The following is a 19,863-nucleotide window of genomic DNA, read 5'->3' as shown; positions in this document are numbered from 1 at the left end:
CAGGGAGAGCTGGGGGGCGCAGGGGGAGCTGGGGGGCACAGGACCCAGCAGGGTGCAGGGGGAGCTGGGGCGCAGGGGGAGCTGGGGGGGGGGGCACAGGACCCAGCAGGGTGCAGGGGGAGCTGGGGGCGCAGGGGGAGCTGGTGGTGAAGGGAGAGCTAGGGGCGCAGGGAGACCTGGGGGTGCAGGGAGAGCTGGGGGGCGCAGGGGGAGCTGGGGGGCACAGGACCCAGCAGGGTGCAGGGGGAGCTGGGGCGCAGGGGGAGCTGGGGGGGCACAGGACCCAGCAGGGTGCAGGGGGAGCTGGGGCGCAGGGGGAGCTGGGGGGGATGGAGGGCCCAGCAGGGTGCAGGGGAGCCGGGGGTACAGGGAGAGCGGGACGCAGGGGAGCTGTGGGGGTGGCGCAGGACCCAGCAGGGCACAGGGGTAGCTGGGGGCGCAGGGCCCAGTGGAACAGCCCTGACCCGGGTCCAGCGGGGCGCAGAGGCCGGCTACGTGCGGGACATGAGGGCTGGAGGCCCGGTGAACAATGGTGGGCTGGCGGAATTCCCGCCCCCTGCTGGTCCCGGACGGCCTGGAAGCCGAGGCCTTTGTTCGCAGCCGCGGGGGGGGGTTTAGTCGGAGACCCAGTTTTTTGGTCGCTCCCTGGAGAGCAAACACAGCCCGGGCCCCCAGTCAGGCGCCGGGGCCTCAGGGTCCCCCGCCAGCCCGGCTGGCTCTGTGCTGGGGGGTCCTGAGGGGTCCTGTGGGGTCTGCCCCGGGTGAGCCAGCCCCAGCATCTGCACCTTGTCCCGGCGCAGCGGAAGCACCAGGGAGAGTCGTCCACTGTGGCCCTGCTGGCCTGTCCCTCTTCTGTCGCTCAGTCCCTGGAGGCCTTTCCCAGAATGCCTGAGAACGTGTGAGTGACAGGTGCCAGAGGCATTGCCGTGGACACTGCCCAGGGAAGGCCCTGGTGACCCTGACTGCTTTCCTGCTTGGAAAGGGGTCCTGGAGGCGGGTGAGCAAGCACGATGTCAGTGTCACCCTCGGAGGTCAGAGACCCCCCCAGGCTAAGAGCCCTGGCTGGCGACAAGCTGGGCCCAGCCTCATCCCAGCCGGGGTGGCTGAGGCTTCAGGAGGACAGCCACAGGGAGCAGAAGCTGGCCTGTACCTCGTCTGCAGCCTAGAAGCTCAGACCGCCCCCCCCCGCACCCCTGAAACACAGGGACTTGGGGGGGCGCGCTGTGGGGATCTGCTGGTTTCTGAGGGGTGGCAACAGAGGTGAGAGGGCAGTGGAAAAACTTGGGAGGTGCCTGCCCCACCCGCTGGGCGAGCCAGCCGCCTTAAGCCCTGGGTGGGGCCCAGATGCCCTGGGCCAGGTCCTGGAGGCTGAGGAGGGAGCCTGGGGCCAGAGATAAGGCTGGCCTGGGCTGGCCTGGCCTGCTGGCTCCTTCTGGCCCCAGGGAGGGGGACATGGTTGAAGTTAACGCTGGTGGGTGAGGGGCAGAGGGCAGGACAGACACAGACCCCCCCCCCCCACAGGTCAGAGGAGGCTCGCCCAAGAGCAGCCTGCGCCTCCCCAGTTGCCAGTTTAGTGCTGTCTCGGGGCACAGCCCAGCTCAAAGTCGGAGGGAGTGGGCAGGAGTGGCTGTGGCCCCATGGCTGCCCGAGGGCACAGTCCCCCGGGTCCCCTCTGAGGCCAGGGCTCTCCTGTGGTCCACCTCCCTCCCAGCCCCACCCTGCCTAACTGGGCTCACTGCTGGTGTGGCCAGGAGGTTCGTGCTGGGCTGTGTGGAAAGTTATTTATTTATCTAAAGGGCAGAACAGAGCCCTTCCATTGCATGGTTCCTTCCACCAACACCCGCAGCAGGCAGCGCAGATCAAACCCCAGCCACTGTCCCGGGGGTGGAGGGGCCCTGCGCACCCACCCCAGCTCTGCCCCCTTCATTGCAGCCCCCTGGGCATTGAGCCAGCAGACACTCCCCTCCCTCCTCTAACTTTGCCTTTAAATCCGTATTTTTTTTTTAAAGACTTATTTATTTTTGTTGGAAAGTCAGATACACAGGAGGAGAGACAGAGAGGAAGATCCTCCACTCACGGATTCACTCCCCAAGTGGCCACAACGGCTGGAGCTGAGCCAATCCAAAGCCAGGAGCCTCTTCTGGAGTTCCCATGCAGGTGCAGCCAGGACTTGAACCGGTGCCCATATGGGATCCTATTGCTGGTGGAGGATTAGCCACTGAAACCATCACATGAGCCCACTAGTAAATCAACCTTTAGGAAAAACAAGTTGTGGGCCTGGCATGGTAGCCTAGTGGTTAAAATTCTCACCTTGCATGCATCAGGATCCCATATGGGCGCCGCTTTGTGTCCCGGCTGCTCCACTTCCCATCCAGCTCCCTGCCTGTGGCCTGGGAAAGCACTCGAGGACGGCCCAAAGCCTTGGGACCCTGCACCCGCGTGGGAGACCCGGAAGAGGGTCCAGGCTTCAGATCAGCTCAGCTCTGGCTATTGCGGCCGCTTGGGGAGTGAGTCAGTGGATGGGAGATCTTTCTGTATCTATGACTTTCCAATCAAAATAAATAAATCTAAAAAAACCAAAACAAAACGCATGTTTGTGGGGGAAAAAAAAAAAAAACAATCTCTGCATTCAAAAAAGAGTTGCAATCTCTTGGCCTTTCCCATAGTCGCATTTTTCTGCTGCTCTGGGACTTAAGAATGGAATTCAATAGGATTATCATTTGGTAATTGCCCTCGTGTAAAGATGTTAGCCAGGGACCTGGAAAGCGAGGCCAGCATGGTTCCCACCCAGAGCCTGCCGCGCCCACTGCAGCGGGAGGGGGAGAAACACGTGAGGTCCCTGAGCTGGGAGCAACAAGGGGCGGCTCTGGGGGGCCCACAAGGGGCGATACTCAGCGATGGAAATCAGGGCAGAGTACGGAACTCCACACGTGTACATGGACATATCTGTGGGCAGGGCACACCAGCACACGGGCACACCCGCACACGGGGACACACCTGTATGCACACACACCTGTATACGGAGATACTTCTGCACACCTATATATGGGGAGACTCCTGCACAGACACACCCGCACATGGGACACACCCGCACACGGGGACACACCCGCACACGGGGACACACATGTACTCTCACGGAATCCCTTAGCCTCATCCCCTGGAGAGCACGACTGTGCAGGGTGTTCTCTGTGTCAACAGCGGCTCCGCTAATGGCAATGCCAACACCTTCCCCCAGCACTCACTGTACCCTTCCAGCCCCCGTGCCCTCGGGCACACAGTGTGTTAGGACTGTGGGCTTTATCAGCCCGGCCCAGGTGTGCTCAGCTCCCTGTCCGTGGTGGGGAGGAGCCGCAGCTAGGATGGCACCGAGGGCTGTTATCGTTACCCACTGCTCCCCGGCTGGACCCAGCCCGGCACAGTCTGCAGCCAGGCTCTCTCAGCTCCCGACGGACCCTGGAGCTGGAAGATGGGTGCCAAGCCATCAACAGGATCCTGCCCCGGCACAGCCTGCACCCAGGAACACCCTCCTCCTCCCTCCTTCTCACCGCAGGGCCCCCCCGCCCCTGCATGTCCCTCCAGGCCACAAACCTGGGCACCCTTCCCTCCCGCTTGTGCTGCCCACCTCCAGCAGTGCCAGGTGCTGGCTTGGAGCCAGTTGGGAATGGCATCTCCCCGGAGAACTACCCTGCTCTGTCTTCCCCAGGCAGGACACAGATGCTGCCCCTGTGGGGTCTACGGTGGCAGGGACCGGGTGCCCACCTGGCCACCCCTCACGGTGTACGCGGGCATGCCCCCCACCCCACCATGCCTCGCTGGGCCTTCTGGATCTGGCGCCTCAGTTCTCTGCCCAGCGGACAGGGCCCCTCCTTGAGACTCACAGGCACCCTAGAAAGCCCCACGGCCCACGGGCAGCCAGCAGGCGGAGCCGCGGGCCCCACCCACAGCAGGCTAGGCTCCAGGGGTGAGACTACCAAGGGCCCACCTGTGTTTTTCCAGCAGCTGGCGGGAACAGCTTTGCTCAGGCTGCAGGAGACCCTGTGGATACCCACAGGGAGCTGCCTCTGGGGATCCCTGGCCATTCGGGCCTCAATGTTGCCCATAGGGAGGAATGGGCATCCCATGGCCTCCTTCTTAGGTTGGGAGCCTGGACCCAAGCCCCCTCAGCCTCAGCGGGGTTCCCTAGGTACTACTGCCCAGGGGCCTCCATCTGCCCTGCCCCACATCTCAGCAGCCTGAGGTGAAGCCGCCACTTGGGAGGCACGGGGATTTTCCGCCCAGCTCCCTGCTCCGGTCCTGGGGTCGGGGAGTAAGGGCTCCAATACAAGGAGACCCAGAAAGTGCCTGTGTTGGCCTGGTCCAGCCCCTGACTGAAGACAGGCTTCCTTGTGGGCTTTGTCTGGCCCTGCAGAGAGAGGCCCCGACTGGAGACACGCTCCTGTGACCTTCGAGCCACAGCAGCTCCCTCCCTTCAGCCACTGGCCATCTGCACCTTGGCGGGGGGGTCCCTGTACCTGCCTGACCAGTGGCCCCCACCTCCTCCCTGGACACTGCCCTGAAGCCCCCTCCTCACTGCCGCCTTGCCCTAGGTGAACACACAGCCTGTGTTAACAGACCTGCCCACAGGGCGATGCCAGAAGTACCAGGCGAGGGGGGACCCCGCACCCCTCCTCCCCTCAAGCCCCCAGGAGGAGGCACAACTTGCCAGAGGGGCTGGTAGGGGGGCACTGTGGACGCATTGCTGTCACTGCCAGCTTTGCTGTTGCCTCAGTTCTGCTGGTAGGTGTCAAGCAGGGCCAGCCATGTCTGCCTCCCAGCCCTGGGCCGGTGCCCCCACCCTGCTGCACCCACAGCCAGTGCCAGCTGGAGACAACAGACCTCCCTAAGCAAGGAAACTGTGATGAGGTCTCTGCTCAGGCCTGCCCTCACCCCTGCTGTTGCTTATCTGAAACGCAAAGTAAAAGATCTGACAGTACCCCCTGGTCCATCCTATCAATCGGGAGCTGGAATCCTAAATTCTACCCAGGAGGTGGTGGTGGTAGTGGGGGGTCTCCAGCACAGGGGCAACCCTGCCACTCCCCAAGTCTGTGGCAGGAGTCCCTGCTGTGATGGCCTCCCATCACAACTCCTTCCCACAACTCCTTCTGGTTAATACATTACAGAAGGCCAACCCCCTAACCCCAAAGCTATCTCCTCAGTTGAATTAACATACAAAGCCGACCCTAGGTAGTGATTGACAGAAGCGCCCAGGTCCTGGCCTTTGTCAACAAGAGTTTTGTCACCTTGGCCTCCTGGGACATCAAAGTCTGTAGGTTCTTAGACAAGCAAGCAAGCATCCTAAAAGCATGCTCTGTCCATCAGTTGTGACATCTGGGCCACCAGCAGGCAGCTGGACTCACTGTGCCCCGATACCACCCCTGGTGTGTCCTCACACAAACGCATCTGACCCCCAGATCACCAAGACGGCCATGTACCATACAAACTAGGGACCCTCCGGCCGGGCAGGACGGAAAGCTGCCCTGGCTGCCCACTCCCCTGCCTGGCCTGTGGCTCACTCCCAGGACAGGCTCTCTCCAGCTTCTCAGAAAGCAGTTTTATTAGATTCAAAACAAACCCAAGCGGAGAGGGGAAGTGGCTGTTGACCACCACGAGGGGCGTGGGAGGTGGCTGCCGACCGCCCCGGCAAGGAGTGCTGTGGACCTGCCCGGCCCACGTGTGCGCTTCCCGCGGCTCCTGCAGCCCGGGTGAGGTGGCTGCTGCCTGGCCCTGGCCCCTGGCCCCCAGTCCCTGCGACTGGAAGGAGCATGGCCATTCTTAGACACAGGGGAGCTTGCAGAAGGAAAACGCAGGACGAAGCCCCCCCAATCCCCCCCGAGAGTGGGACCACATGAGACCTTGCGAGGTAGGCTGTGGCCCGCGGCCCACGCGGCGGCCCAGTGAGGTAAAGCTGTTTATTCCGGTGGGTGGGCGCACGGAGCCGCCTCAGGCCTCCTCGGGGCCCGAGTCCTCCTCCTCGTCCCCAAAGCAGCTGTCGGCCTCCCCCTCCCCCTCGCCGTCCTCGTAGTAGTCATCGTAGAAGAGGTCTGAGCCCTCCTCGGGCACCGGCGCCTTGGTTTTCACACAGTACTCGGCCAGTGTCGTGGGCACCTTGACGCCGTCGCGCTCTGCGTCCACCTTGGTCCCCAGCACCTGCTTCCTAGGGGGACAGGCAGGTGAGGGCACCCCTGAGGTCCTGCAGGCCATCCCTGCTGCCAGGCCCGGCCTGAGCCCTTAGCCAGGATGAGGTACACGGAAAAAGGGTTTTGGGGGGCGGATGGATGGAGCTGACCCTAGCCTCTGGGGCATCTGTGGGTGTTTCTTGGTGGTGTGTGGGGTAGGGCAGCGGCCACCAGAGCAAGGATGGGCTGCCTGGGATCCAGCAGGCAGCACGGCCCCCCACTCGGGAGATGGCAAGCCTGCCGGCGGGGAAGGTGATGGTGTACAGTGATCTAAAGCATCAGCAGTGGTGGATGCACCAGGCCGGGCTCCAGGGGTGTTCTCTGCACCCAGGAGCCCCCCAGCTGTGGGATCGGGTCCCCTGTGTGCTCCAGTGGGGCCTGGCCTACTCCAATTCATTTCCAAGCCTTGGAGCTTAGGCTGGTCGCCGGGCAGCTGGGTAGTGACAGCAAAGGACCCAGGGCAGCTTCCAGAACATGGTGGGGGGCAAGAGTGGCCAGGCGGCTCTGCTGACCACGGGACATCAGTGGGCGGCAGGATGCTGTTTCCCATGAGCCACGTCACATCACCTGAGGCTTGGTCCCGGAAATGGAACAAGAATGACTGACATGCTGAACACAGCGTCCACAGGGCCCAGCACCCAGCACCAAGGCCCCGCCTGGGGCAAGTGGAGGGACCAGGGCACCCCTGCTCCAGCATGACTAACACGGTGGACACTCAGGTGCCCACAACCTCCCTGCCTGTCTGTGGGCACAGGTGCCCACCCACACCGCTATGTAGTATACACACACACATACTATATACACACAGCACACACACCACATAAACATGTGCACACACGCAACCCTACACGGCACACGCACGCACACACACCACCACACGTGGGGCACACGCCATGCCCCGCCTGGCTCTGCAGGTCACAGAGGTTGGGCCCAGCCTCCCGCCTCCTACCGGATGATATCCGTGTATTCCCGGTCCTTCCCTTTGCTCTCTTTCCACTTCCTGTACATCACGGAGGCGTCCACGTTGGCCGGCGAGAAGGTGTTGGGCTCGTTCAGGAGCGAGATCACACTCAGGAGGATGGTCCTGGGGGCAGAGGCGCGTGGTCAGACCCAGGCCTACCAGGGCTAGGGGCCGACGCAGGATGGGGGGTGGGGGTGCGGGGTGTTGTGCCCTGTCCCTCTCCCTGCGTCCCCCCCCACCCCAGGATGGCCAGCAGCCCTCTTACCTGACATTCTGTGTGGGGTTCCACCGCTCCGACGGCAGCTCCCCGCTCTGGGGGTCGTCAACCGGGGGGTGCAGGATGGAGATACACACGTCCCCTGTCTGTGTGAGAAGGGATGGCCAGTGGTCAGCGCTGCCCGCAGGTGGGGCTGGGATGGGCAGTGGTCAGCGCTGCCCACAGGTGGACTGGTGGGTCTCTACACCACAGGGTCTCACCTCATAGATGTTGGGGTGCCACATCTTGGTCAGGAACCGGAAAGCTGGTGGGGAATACGGGTAGTCGAGGGGGAACTTGAGGCGAGCCTGTGGGGACGGGGTCTTGTCTCACACAGGGTACTCCAGCCCAGTAAGAGGGACCAAGGCCAGCAACGCACTGTCCGGCTGATGCAGATCCCTGTGGGCCGGGCAGCATCTGCCCTCCCCAGCTCCCACGATGACCTGTAGCAGGCGATGACCCAGCCCTTCCCCTGGGCACAGCCCCTCTCCTGGGCACCTGGCCTGGCTTCTGGAGTGGACACGGCTGCCTGGCCTGGTCTTGGGGTAGGGGTGCACACGACACGCCTGCCTGGCCTCGGGGTGGACACAGCTCCCCTGCCTGGCCTCGGGGTGGACATGGCCCCCCTGCCTGACCTCAGGGTGGACACGGCCCCCCTGCCTGGCCTCGGGGTGGACACAGCTCCCCTGCCTGACCTCAGGGTGGACACGACACTCCGGCCTGGCCTTGGGGTGGACACGACACTCCGGCCTGGCCTTGGGGTGGACACAGCTCCCCTGCCTGGCCTCGGGGTGGACACGACACTCCAGCCTGGCCTTGGGGAGGACACGGCTCCCAGACTGTGAACCCGCGGGGTGGACACGGATGCCCCCCTGGCCTCGGGGTGGACACGGATGCCCCCCTGGCCTCAGGGTGGACACGGCTCCCCAGCTGTGAACCCTCGGGGTGGACACGGATGCCCCCCTGGCCTCGGGGTGGACACGGCTGCCAGGGGCCGCCGCCCAGGGCCGCGTCGGCCGGAGCGGGGCCCACCTTGAAGTAGCCGCCTTCGTAGTAGGTGTTGGGCGGCCCGAAGATGGCCACCTCCCAGTTGTACAGGTCGCCCTCGTCCACCAGCGTCACGCGGAAGCCCTCGACCGGCTCCTCCTGCAGCCCCTTGAGCTCCAGCAGCAGCGCCTTCTGCGAGCTGGGCACCAGCGGCCGGGCCATGGCGGCGGCGGCGGCAGACGGGCCCGGGGCCGGGGCGAGCTCACGGGACGGGCCGGGCCGCGCGCCGTCGGCGGAGGAGCCGCCGGGACCGGGGCTGGGACCCGGACCGGGGCCGCCGCCGGCCTCCTGCTCTGCGCCGCCGCCGCCGCCGCCGCCCGCGCTCTCCGAGCGCTCCACTCGCCCGCCGCCCGGCGCTGCCTCACCCGGCCCTGCTGCGCCTGCGCGCCCGCCCGCGGGGCACGCCGGGAAGCCGAGTCCGCGCCGCGGGGGCAGGGCGCGCGCAGGCGCAGGGCCGCGCGCAGGCGCAGTGGGCGCGCGCCGCCGCCTGCCGCTTCCGACCTGGGGCCGCCGCCGTGGCCGCCGTGTCCGCCGTGTCCGCCGTGTCCGCGCTCTCGGGCTTCGGGGCGCTGTGCGCGGACGGCGGATGTGGCTCCTCCCGCCCCGCCGCCGTTTTTTTGTGACGTCCCCGCCGGGTGGGGCGGGCGGGGTCCGGCAGGTGCAAAGGGGTCACACCTGGAGGGCGGCCGGAGGGACAGAGCTGCCCTGTCCTCCCGTGGGCACCGGGACCGGGGCTGGTCTGTCCCCCCGTGGGCACCGGGACCGGGGCTGGTCTGTCCCCCCGTGGGCAGCTGGACCGGGGCTGGTCTGTCCTCCCGTGGGCAGCTGGACCGGGGCTGGTCTGTCCCCCCGTGGGCAGCTGGACCGGGGCTGGTCTGTCCCCCCGTGGACAGCTGGACCGGGGCTGGTCTGTCCTCCCGTGGGCACCGGGACTGGGGCTGGTCTGTCCCCCCGTGGGCACCGGGACCGGGGCTGGTCTGTCCCCCCGTGGGCACCGGGACTGGGGCTGGTCTGTCCCCCCGTGGGCAGCTGGACCGGGGCTGGTCTGTCCTCCCGTGGGCAGCTGGACCGGGGCTGGTCTGTCCCCCCGTGGGCAGCTGGACCGGGGCTGGTCTGTCCCCCCGTGGACAGCTGGACCGGGGCTGGTCTGTCCTCCCGTGGGCACCGGGACTGGGGCTGGTCTGTCCCCCCGTGGGCACCGGGACCGGGGCTGGTCTGTCCCCCCGTGGGCACCGGGACTGGGGCTGGTCTGTCCCCCCGTGGGCACCGGGAAGACCTGGACCGGGGCTGGTCTGTCCCCCCGTGGGCACCGGGACCGGGGCTGGTCTGTCCTCCCGTGGGCACCGGGACCGGGGCTGGTCTGTCCCCCCGTGGGCAGCTGGACCGGGGCTGGTCTGTCCCCCCGTGGACAGCTGGACCGGGGCTGGTCTGTCCTCCCGTGGGCACCGGGACCGGGGCTGGTCTGTCCTTCCTCTGGGCACTGGGACCGGGGCTGGTCTGTCCCCCCGTGGGCAGCTGGACCAGGATAGCTGACCCTGCCCTCTCTTGTGAGCAGATAAGTGCCATGTTTCCTGCAGGGGGAAGCTGACCCAGTCAGGCCAGGCTTTAGGGCTTCGAGGTCCCCAGTGTAAGAGATTGGGGTGAACTGCAGCATGTTCCATTCTGCTTGTCTCCAGAGGAGGACTGGGCAAGGCTGGCCATCCTTGTCCGGGGATCAGGGTGTGCTGGGTGCCCAGTCCCAGCGTGAGGAGCGGTCCGCAGGCACCCAAGAGCCAGTGTCCCCCACGGGCCACACCACTCCCCAATACCCGAGGCTAGCAGAGCTCAGCCCGAGTGCCTTGGCCTCCTGGAGGGCACTGGGGACGGGCCCAGGATTCCACCTGCTTCCCGTCGGTCCCGTGGTGCCCTGATGCGCTGCCCGTGGGGGACACCGGACGGGGATCCTGGCTACAGCCTGGCCTGGCATGCGTCCGGGTGGTGGACCAGCAGGTGGAAGATCTGCCTCCCTGCCTTCTCGTGTGAATCACCGGAACACAGCTGAACAAGCAGCAAGACAAGTTGCCGCCCAACTTAGCTAGGAAGTGGGCTCCGCTCACTGGGCCTGGGGCCTGGGGCGCGCTGCCAGCATGGCTGCTGTTTCTCCTTGGGTTGTAAAGTATAGAAGGCGCAGCCCTCCCAACCCTAAGGCTTTCTCCTCTTTCCCTTTGTTTAGCTTGCATATCCTGGCCTTCCTCACCCTGGTTTTTGGGATAAGGAAGTCTGGATATTTGGGCCTGGCTTGGTAGCCTAGTGGCTGAAGTCCTCACCTTGCATGTGCCACCATCCCATATGGGTGCCAGTTCATGTCCCGGCTGCTCCACTTCCCATCCAGCTCCCTGCTTGTGGCCTGGGAAAGCAGTGGAGGACGGCCCAAAGCCTTGAGACCCTGCACCCGCGTGGGGGGGTTGGAAGAGGCTCCAGGCTCCAGGCTCCAGGCTTCGGATAGGCTCAGCTCTGGCTGTTGCAGTCACTTGTGGAGTGAATCAGCAGATGGAAGATCTTCCTCTCTGTATCTATGACTTTCCAATAAAATAAATAAATCTTTTTGAAAAAGAGTCTATGTTCTTAAACAGCGTCATCCTAAAAGCAGGAATGATGGCCGCGGTGTGATTTAATAAAATCATTTTGGGCTCAGTACAGTAGCCTAGCAGCTAAAGTCCTTGCCTTGCACACGCTGGGATCCCATATGGGCACCGGTTCTAATCCCAGCAGCCCCGCTTCCCATCCAGCTCCCTGCTTGTGACCTGGGAAAGCACTCAAGGACGGCCCAAAGCCTTGGGACCCTGCACCCATGTGGGAGACCTGGAGGAAGTTCCTGGCTCCTGGCTCCGGATTGGCGCAGCACAGGCATCGCGGTCATTGGGGAGTGAATCATTGAATGGCAGATCTTCCTCTCTGTCTCTCCTCCTCTCTGTATATCTTAAATCTTAAACAAAAAAAAACCTTCTGAGCAGGGCTTTGGGGTGAAGCCCTGGCAGCCACAGCCCAGCGTGGGCCTTTCTGGGGTGGCCAGGCAGGGGCACACACAGCTCAGCCTCACACCATGTTTTATTACCACGAGGCAGGACCCGCTGGAGCTAGCAAGGTCTGCACTTCCTGGGAGAGTTGGGGTACGGCTCCAGGTCTTGACCTGGGGCAGGGAGGTCCTGTGGAACCCCCCCCACGCAGGGCCGTGGAGTCTCTGAGTGAGGCACGGCGGGGTTCAGCTCACGGGCTTGACCTTGGCAATGAAGAGGGCGGCCGCCTTCTCCAGGAACTCCTCCCGGGTCATCGGGGAGCTGGGCCGCCTCCCTGCGGCAGCCCGGTCCATGGCCAGGGCCAGGCTGTCAGGCCCTAGGCGCGAGCCGGCCTCCAGGTAGTGGGCAGGCGTGGTGGCTCCATCGCCGGTGCCCAGGGCTCCCTCCAGGGTGTCCAGCACCGCCTGGCCCACGCGGCGATCTGCCACGGCCAGGGCTGGGTCCTCCAGCAGGTGGAAGAGGGCGCCGGCCTGCGCCACGAACTCGAGCAGCACAAAGCAGGTGAGCATGCCGGCCCGGAAGACGCCCAGTGGCACGGCCTCATGGTCCCGGCACTGGATCTTGCGCAGCAGCGGAGCCACCACGGCCTCTGGCGCCGCACCGTCCCTGCAGATGCGTCGCAGCAGTTCGCTGTAGGTGCGCCCGTCCAGCCCCGGCCTCTTCCTGCGCCCGCTGGCGCTCAGGCACTCATAGGCCACGTTCACGTTGTTGTTGAAGGCCGTCCTGCGGGCACACAAGCGCTGGACCAGCCGGGCAGGGCCCTGTGCCCGTCAACCCCGTGTGGCCTGTGACTTTTGCTCAGACCTCCCAACCCATTAGTGTCCCAATCCACATCCCCTCTCCCGGCCAGCCTTAAGAAGAGGGCGCTTACCTGTTGGGCACAGAACTCCTGCCCACACATAGCAGGCTCCATGACTGCTCACCCACCAGCAGGGGTCCGGGGCACCCAGCTGGCACAGGCCCTCAGGCCCCCACTGTCCGTCAGGGCCAAGCTAGGGCTGTGAGGGCCTGGGTGGGTGTGAGGGCATGGCAGGGGACCCTGGGGTTGGGGATGGCTGATCCCAGGTGCAGGCCTGAAGCAGGGGGGCTGAGCTTCCCATGGCGGGGTGGTCTACCAGGCAGAGGGGGCTGAGCTTCCAGGGGCAGGGTGGTCTGGCACCTGCCCCTCTGGGAACCCTGTTCCTCACCTGGGGAACCAGACCCCACCCCCTGTGTCTGAGTCCCTTCTGAGGTCAAAACAGACTCCACTGTGCTCAGTGCTCAGTGCTGGGGCTCTGGGCAGGCAGCTGCGTGTGACGTGGTGGGGGCTCAGCAAGACGGGGGCGGGGGGGGTACATTGCTCTAAGCTTCTGGGGCGAGCCTGGTACGGTAGCCTAGAGGCTAAATCCTCGCATTGCATGCCAGGGATCCCATAGGGGCACCAGTTCATGTCCCAGCTGCTCTACTTCCCATCTAGCTCCCTCTTGTGGCCCGGGAAAGCAGTGGAGGACGGCCCAGAGCCTTGGGACCCTGCACCCGCGTGGGAGACCTGGAAGAAGCTCCTGGCTCCTGATCGGCTTCCCATAGACTCGACTCTGGCCATTGCAGCCACTTGGGGAGTGAACCAGCAGATGGAAGATCTCTCTGTTTCTCCTTCTCTCTGTATGTCTGCTTTTCCAATACAAATATAGGGTGTTCTATTTCCTGTCCAGCTCCTGCTCACAGCCTGGGAAAGCAGTGGACGGCCTTGCTGGGCTGCTGCCCCACTGTGGGAGACCCTGCCTTTAGCTGGTCCAGCCCCAGATGACCATCACCTCCCACTCCGTGGCTGTGGCTGCCCACAGAGAGAAGGTTGGTGCAGGTACAGACCTGAGCTGTGTCCCCTTGGGGGGTCCTGACTCGGGGCCCTGCCCCATGATGGCCCCGAGTGACCCAAGGGCCAGCGAATGCCAACATCGAGCTCTCGGCTTCTGCCTGTCACAGGGGCTCCCAGGGAGGGAGGTGCTGCTTAGAGCTCCTCGGAGGCCAAGACGGTGACCCAGAGCTACTGTCCTCAGAAGGCCGAGGACCACCGGGACCACTGGGACCACTGGGACCACTGGGAGGGCCTTGGTCTCTGGTCCCTCCAGTCCTGCATCCCCCCGTGGGCGGGCCCTCAGGTGGGGTCCTGGGACCTGATGTTCCCTTACCCTTCCTCTGTGCATGACTCCCTCGGCGTCCTGTCCCCCTGGCCACTCACTCGGGGAGCACAGGGACCCCGCCTCCTCCCTCGGCGTCCTGCCCTCAGCGCGGGTAAGCCCGCGGACCACAAGCCCCAGCATGCCTCGCGCGGCCGCGCGCCTCCCTCCCCGGAGAGTCCTCCCCGGGAGTCGCGCGGCGCACGCCGGGAGTTGTAGTCGTCCCGCCCGGTCGGCCCCGCCGCCCACCTCTGCGAGTGGTGAGCCAGGCGGAGGTGCCAGAGCGCGCGGCCCAGGCGCTGCTGCTGCAGCAGGAGCTGGCCCGGGGGCTCCCCGGCGCCGCCATCCGCGGGCGAGCGCAGGCCCATGTGCTCGAAATAGTGCGCCAGGAAGGCGATGGGCTCCTCGGGCCGCGCCTCCAGCACCTTCAGCAGCGCCGCGCGCAGCATCTCCGTCACGCCAACCTGCCGTAGAAAGTCCTCCTCGCTCTCGGCAGACGCCGCCGCCCGGGACACCGACGGTCGGCCGCTGTCCATGAAACCGGCCGTCGGTGCCATCGCCGGCCGCCGCTTCTCCACTGCCGCCATAGTCGCTGAGGGCAGCGGGACCGGAAGCGCCGTCATGTGCCACAGGGCGCTGAAGTCCGTAGCGGCCATCTTGGTTGAGGGCAGAAGACTCATCCTTCCCTAGGCTTTGGAGGGGGCGCTCGCTCTTCGCTTCTTTTATGTTCTCCGGTTTTACCAGACTCAAAAATGGCTACCTGGGAAGGCCTTCTTTTCTGGCATGAAACCGGCTCGCTTGCCATCTTGATGAAGGGCGCGTGGTCTCCTAGCAACCTGTGTCCCTGGTCCCCCCTCTCCCCGGAAGCCCCTGGATCCCACATCCCCGACTCCGGGACTCCTAGACCCGCTTCGTGCCCATCTGCGCCCAGTCGCGCCTCCCATTAGGCCTCTTTGAGGGGTTCTCCCTGAGGGGACGCCCTCCTCAGCCTGTCTCTTCCCCATCCCGTGGGTGCTGATGATGCCTTCGGGACCCCTGTGCCCCTGGCGCCCCCAGGCCCCGCCATGGCCCCTCTGCGCACCCCCCAGACCCGCAGCAGACAACAGCAGGAGACCGATGGCCCTTTATTGTCCCCTCAGCACAGGGTTCGGTGGCGGCAGCGTCTCCGCAGGTGGCAGGCGATGGCGGCCAGGAGCAGCAGGCCGAGCACCAGGCCGTTGGTCCACAGGGCCAGGGGCGGCTGCGCGACCCCAGGGCCGGAGGCTGCAGGGTGGGAGAAGGAGTCGGGGTCAGGGTCCCAGGAGTGCGTCCCAAGACCCCTGGACAGGCCCTGGAACTGGACTGTCCGCTCCAGCAGCCCTCACAACCCCTGTCCCCCCTCCCTGGGACTCACAGTCATCCTGTCCAGGGACGTACAGGCGGGCCAGCTGGCCTCCAGGGTCCACTTGGCACTGGAACCAGCCGGCGGGGCGGTCCCTGGTCAGGGGTGCCCTCAGCCAGGCCTGGGAGCCTGCCTCCCTCCGCTCATAGGCTGCCAGGCCCCCTGGAGCCAGGGTCCAGTACACGGTCCAGCCCTGACCGCAGGATGCCTCACACAGCAGTTCTAAGCTGGCCTGCCACTCAGCCTGTGAGGGTGGTGCCTGGCGGATCTTGGGGCGGCAAGTCCCAGAAGAGTGATGCATTGGGGTAGATTTGGGGTTGGGGGGCTCTGGGGAGATAGGGTCAGGGAGTTTTGCAGAGGTGGGATCAAGGGGCTTTGGAGAGGTGGGGTCAGGGGGCTTTGGAGAGGTGGGGTCAAGGGGCCTTGGAGAGGTGGGGTCAGGGGGCTTCGGAGAGGTGGGGTCAGGGGGCTTTGGAGAGGTGGAGTCAGGGGGCTTCGGAGAGGTGGGGTCAGGGGGCTTTGGAGAGGTGGAGTCAGGGGGCTTTGGAGAGGTGGGGTTGGGGGGCTTCAGAGAAGTCTGGTCCGGGGTCTTTGTGGAGGTCAGGTCCTGCAAGACTGGAAACAGAGCGGTCATTTTTTTTCTGCCAGCTGCCCCAGGTCAGCGTCCCCTGCCTCATTTCACCTCATTCGAACTGCAGGCCTCCTAGTTGATCACTTGGCCAGCGGTTGGCACCACAGCAGGGGTGGTGATGGTGACAAGTTGGGTTCTGAGGTTCCAGGCTGTCCCCATTGTGAGCTGCTTCCATATCTCCTCCCTGTCCAGGGCCAGAGCTGCCCACTAGCTCCTGGCCTGGCCTGAGAACCCCAATGGGATGTCTGCACGATGGCCTATGCTGTGGTGAGGGATGTGGCTCAGGGTCTCCCCGTAAGGACCACAGGCCTGACCCTGGCCCACTTTCAGAGGACCCCGACGAAATGTTGACATGGGCCCCGAAAGCTGGCGACACCGCGGGAGGGGATCTGGAAGCCAGGGGTGGGTGCATGGGGCCCTGGTCTGACGGGGCAGAGGGGAGAGCGAGGGAAAAGGGGTGCGGGTGTGCAATGCGGGGGGGTGTGCAAAGGGGTGCGCGTGTGCAATGCGTTTGTGGATGTGCAAAGCAGGTGTGGGTGTGTAAAGGGTGTGGGTGTGCCATGGGGGTGCTGCTGGAGCCCACCAGGCTCAGCCGGGAGGGGTGTGGCCGGTGGGTGGGCAGAAGCTTGACCAGCAGGGTCCAGGCTAAGAGCATGGTTGGCAGAAGAGGCTAAGAGCAGCTTGGCTATGGGGCGGGGTCAGCGGATGGGGCGTGAGCACCCAAGGACTGGGGGGATCGATCGGGAAGTGGCTGTGGGGTGAGGGACCCCCTGAACCCGGGTGAGGAGCCAGGTGATGCGGGGGCGGTGAGGCAGCTGCGGGGTGAGGGACCCGATGATGGGGGCTCAGGTGAGGCTGCAGGATGAGGGACCTGGTGAGCCCAGATCAGGGACCAGGTGATCCCAGGGTGCAAGTGAAGGACCCCGTGTTGTGCATGGCCCCACGCAATGGCCGCAGGCTTACCCGGGATGTCGCGGCTGCGGCTCAGCTCCAGGCCCGGCAGCGTCATGGTGGCCAAGCAGCGCAGGGCGGGCGGGGCAGGGGTCCCGGGCGGGGCAGGGGTCCCCAGCGGGGGCAGCAGCCAGCGCTCGGTCACGTGAAACAGTAGATCCTGCTCGTCCACGTCCCGGTCCAGGACCTCGGCCCCCTCCAGCTCCTGGTCTCCCAGCAGCAGCGAGAAAGACAGCACGTCGGGGCCCGGGTGTGTGATGTTATGGGCCGTGCAGGCCACCTGCCGATCCAGCTCCGGCACGAAGGTTGTGGGGTGGACGGTCAGCTGGTCCGGGAAGGCTGTGGATGGAGCGGGGCGTCTGGGTCAGGCCAGCGCAGGATGGAGGGGGCTGGTGAGGGTTCCCGGGTCGGGCTTGCACAGGAAGAGACCTGTGGCCACTTTATGGACCGCTGAGGGGCCCCCCGGTCAGCTCCCAGGGCGCGCGGTGCACGAGACGGACGCGGTGCACGGGACGGACGCGCTCACCGTACACCAGCAGGGTAACGGTGCGCTGGAATGCCTGGTCCCCGCAGGAGCCCACGCACACGCGCATGCCGGCCGCCGCAGGCGAGGCGTGCTGCACGGTGAGCGTGCTGCTGCCTGCGTGCGACTGCACGGCGCCCAGGCTCGTGTCCAGGCCCCGCCAGTGCACGTCGGCCACCTCTCCGCGCGGGCACTCCAGGCTGCAGGTGAACTGCAAGGACTCGCCCACCGCCAAGGCCACTTCGGGTTCCGGGGGCTCGACCCGCAGCAGCGGCGGCGGCGGCGGCTGGCCAGCGCCGACCCCGAGCATCCGTGCCGGCTGCAGCAACCCCAGCGTGGCCGCCAGCAGGAGCGCGGAGCGCGGCTCCATCGTGTCCTTCACCGGCCGGCGGGCGGGCGGCCTCGGGGCTTAAGTAGAGGCGCCCCGGGTTCCCCGGGGAGTTCCGAGGGGGCTTTCCCCCGGCTGACCCCGCGCCCGGAGGGTGTGGACCAGCGGGGTCCGGCGGACGCGCGGGAAGCTCTGAGGATGCAGGTGGGGACCAGCGCCGCCCCCACGGCCAGCCCGGCCTGCAGGACCCGCGGTGGGAGTGGGCCACTCGGAAAGGGGTCCTCAGGCGCGGGCGCCTTGTGGGAAGAGGCTCTGGGCTGGGGTCCAGGGAGGGTCTATGGGTTCATCAGGCTGGGAGCACCCTGGGCTAGGGGGCACAGGCAGCGGGGGACACAGACGGGGGTGGGGGGGCACAGGCAGGGGGACACATGCTGGGGGGGACACACGATGGGGGAATACAGGCTGGGGGGACACAGGATGAAGAGGAATTGGGGGGATACACGATGGGGGTCACAGGCTGGAGGTATGGAGGTACACAGACTGGGGAGGGCTGGGCGATGGAGTGGCTATGTGGACCCAGGCTCACCCCCTCCCGCCCCTCCTGCCCCTCCATGCGGTGGTGCCGGGAAAGGCCACACAGGAAGGCCGAGTCGCGTGTGCCTCTCAGCCGGAGGTGGAGGCCCCTTCCCAGGAAGCTGGGCCCTTAACCCGGGCTGGGGGCAGCGTCTGGTGAATGGGCCACTTCCCAGCCCCTGACCCAGCTTCCTGCTGCGCCGGAGTAGGCGGGGAAGGGTCAGGGCACCGGGTGGCTGTGCCCTGTGCCTTTTGCAGGGTGTGTCCCCAGCTCTCCTGGGCCACGTGTCCCCAGGCACGTGGCACTGACGAATGGCAATGATGCCCCGGGGTTCAATGGGTGAGGGAGAGGGACGGGGTGGGGGCTTGGGCTCCACGTGGGCTTCCTGCTGTGCTGCCCCCACCCTGGGGCATGGGTCCCCCTTCCTGGCATTGTCCTGCCTTGAGGAGGCTTAAGGGCCTGTCTGGAGACCTCGCATCCTGGCCTGGGGCAGCCATTGGCCACCCGGAGCCAGTGGGAAAGGCCCCAAGGAGAGCCACGTGGGTAGCACGGCAGACCTTCCCACTGCCACCCACCACTCCACTCCTCCTTGGGGGCGGCCGCGCTCCGCGTCTGAGCAAGAGCCTGGAGAGGCGTGGACGGAGGTCAAGGTGGCTGACCGGGTGGTGGGGTGTACACAGCCTGTGCTACGGTGTTCATTCCTCTTCATCCGCCTGAGACCAGCGGGACTGGACCATGGGGTGTGGCAGGGGCCGTTTGTGGGATCCCTACTGGCAAAGCCACTCTGCAAAGCTGGGACAGGGCTGCCTGAGCCGGTCTTCACAGGCGGCGGGAAGGGTTCACTGTCGGGGGTGTCCACTGAGTGTCAGGCCCCCGGGGACCAGCTCCTGGGTGCTGCTGAAAGCGGCCCCTCACCCTGGCCAGGTCATGGGGAAGCGGATACGCATGTTGCTGGTCTTGCCCAGGGTCTCAGGGCTCCCACCAGGTAGATGGGTAGCAATCCCTGAACACAGACCTCCTGGTGCCCACATGGCCATCCTGCAGCTCCGGGTGCTTGTGTCTGTGCCCAGGGAAGGACAGGGCACCAGGAGGGCGAGAGTGGGCACAGCCTCAGCCTCCTGCCCTCCACGAGGCTGCCCCACATGCGTGGCCAGGGGGTCTGCCCGTTCCCCTGGGTTTATCACGTGGTGGGGCTGAGCCCCGAGCCACATGCCCATGCAGCTGTGGCTGCAGTGACCTGAGCTTCTACTTTCCCTCGCAGACTCCTCCAGGTGCCCCCCAATCCTGCAGGGGGCAGTGCTAGGGGGTGGAACATGAGGCATTGCAGCACTCAGAACCCTAACTAGAGGCCAGTCGACAGCTACTGGGGTCAAGCAACATCTGTTTTGAAAACATTAAAACTGGGCCCGGCGCGGTGGCACAGTGGCGCAGTGGTTAAGGTCCTTACCTTGCACGCCCCGGGATCCCATATGGTCACCGGTTCTAATCCTGGCAGCCCCGCTTCCCTTCCAGCTCCCTGCCTGTGGCCTGGGAAAGCAGTCGAGGACGGCAAAGCTTTGGGACCCTGCACCTGTGTGGGAGACCTGGAGGAAGAGACTCCTGGCTTCAGATCGGCATAGCATCGGCCGTTGCACTCACTTGGGGAGTGAATCATCGGATGGAAGATCTTCCTCTCTGTCTCTCCTCTCTGTATATCCGCCTTTCCAATAAAAATAATAAAAATAAATCTTAAAAAAAAAAGAAAACATTAAAACTGATTTTATTTCTGTCACCCACTTCTTCTC

The 19,863-nt window shown here is 65.3% G+C and overlaps 3 protein-coding genes across 5 annotated transcripts; all 3 read right to left on the bottom strand.

The window, feature by feature from the left end:
• Positions 1-5,575: 5,575 nt before the first annotated feature.
• Positions 5,576-8,700, bottom strand: CDC34 (cell division cycle 34, ubiqiutin conjugating enzyme). Of its 3 annotated transcripts, none has more exons than XM_040990442.1 (5): positions 8,465-8,674; positions 7,654-7,740; positions 7,442-7,539; positions 7,165-7,299; positions 5,576-6,193 (listed from the first exon to the last, which is right to left on the bottom strand). In XM_040990442.1, the coding sequence occupies exons 1-5, from the start codon at positions 8,639-8,641 to the stop codon at positions 5,980-5,982; spliced, it is 711 nt and encodes a 236-aa protein (XP_040846376.1). In that variant the 5' UTR covers positions 8,642-8,674; the 3' UTR covers positions 5,576-5,979. The 3 variants fall into 3 exon arrangements, with proteins under 3 accessions (XP_040846376.1, XP_040846378.1, XP_040846379.1); XM_040990445.1 differs by having other exon boundaries at positions 5,935-6,189; positions 8,465-8,679; XM_040990444.1 differs by lacking the exon at positions 7,165-7,299 and having other exon boundaries at positions 8,465-8,700.
• A 2,848-nt stretch (positions 8,701-11,548) lies between these two features.
• TPGS1 (tubulin polyglutamylase complex subunit 1) lies at positions 11,549-14,314 on the bottom strand. The gene is made up of 2 exons (XM_040990293.1): positions 13,941-14,314; positions 11,549-12,258 (listed from the first exon to the last, which is right to left on the bottom strand). The coding sequence occupies exons 1-2, from the start codon at positions 14,312-14,314 to the stop codon at positions 11,721-11,723; spliced, it is 912 nt and encodes a 303-aa protein (XP_040846227.1). The 3' UTR covers positions 11,549-11,720.
• A 512-nt stretch (positions 14,315-14,826) lies between these two features.
• MADCAM1 (mucosal vascular addressin cell adhesion molecule 1) lies at positions 14,827-17,547 on the bottom strand. The gene is made up of 5 exons (XM_040990195.1): positions 17,181-17,547; positions 16,667-16,993; positions 16,028-16,126; positions 15,085-15,687; positions 14,827-14,954 (listed from the first exon to the last, which is right to left on the bottom strand). The coding sequence occupies exons 1-5, from the start codon at positions 17,545-17,547 to the stop codon at positions 14,827-14,829; spliced, it is 1,524 nt and encodes a 507-aa protein (XP_040846129.1).
• Positions 17,548-19,863: the final 2,316 nt, after the last annotated feature.

The sequence above is a fragment of the Ochotona curzoniae genome, unplaced genomic scaffold, assembly GCF_017591425.1.
Source record: "Ochotona curzoniae isolate NIBS_2020 unplaced genomic scaffold, NIBS_Ocur_1.0 contig_605, whole genome shotgun sequence".
NCBI classification, from domain to species: domain Eukaryota; kingdom Metazoa; phylum Chordata; class Mammalia; order Lagomorpha; family Ochotonidae; genus Ochotona; species Ochotona curzoniae.
The sequence above is the reverse complement of the archived record's forward strand: the minus strand, read 5'-3'. Positions and strand labels throughout refer to the sequence as shown.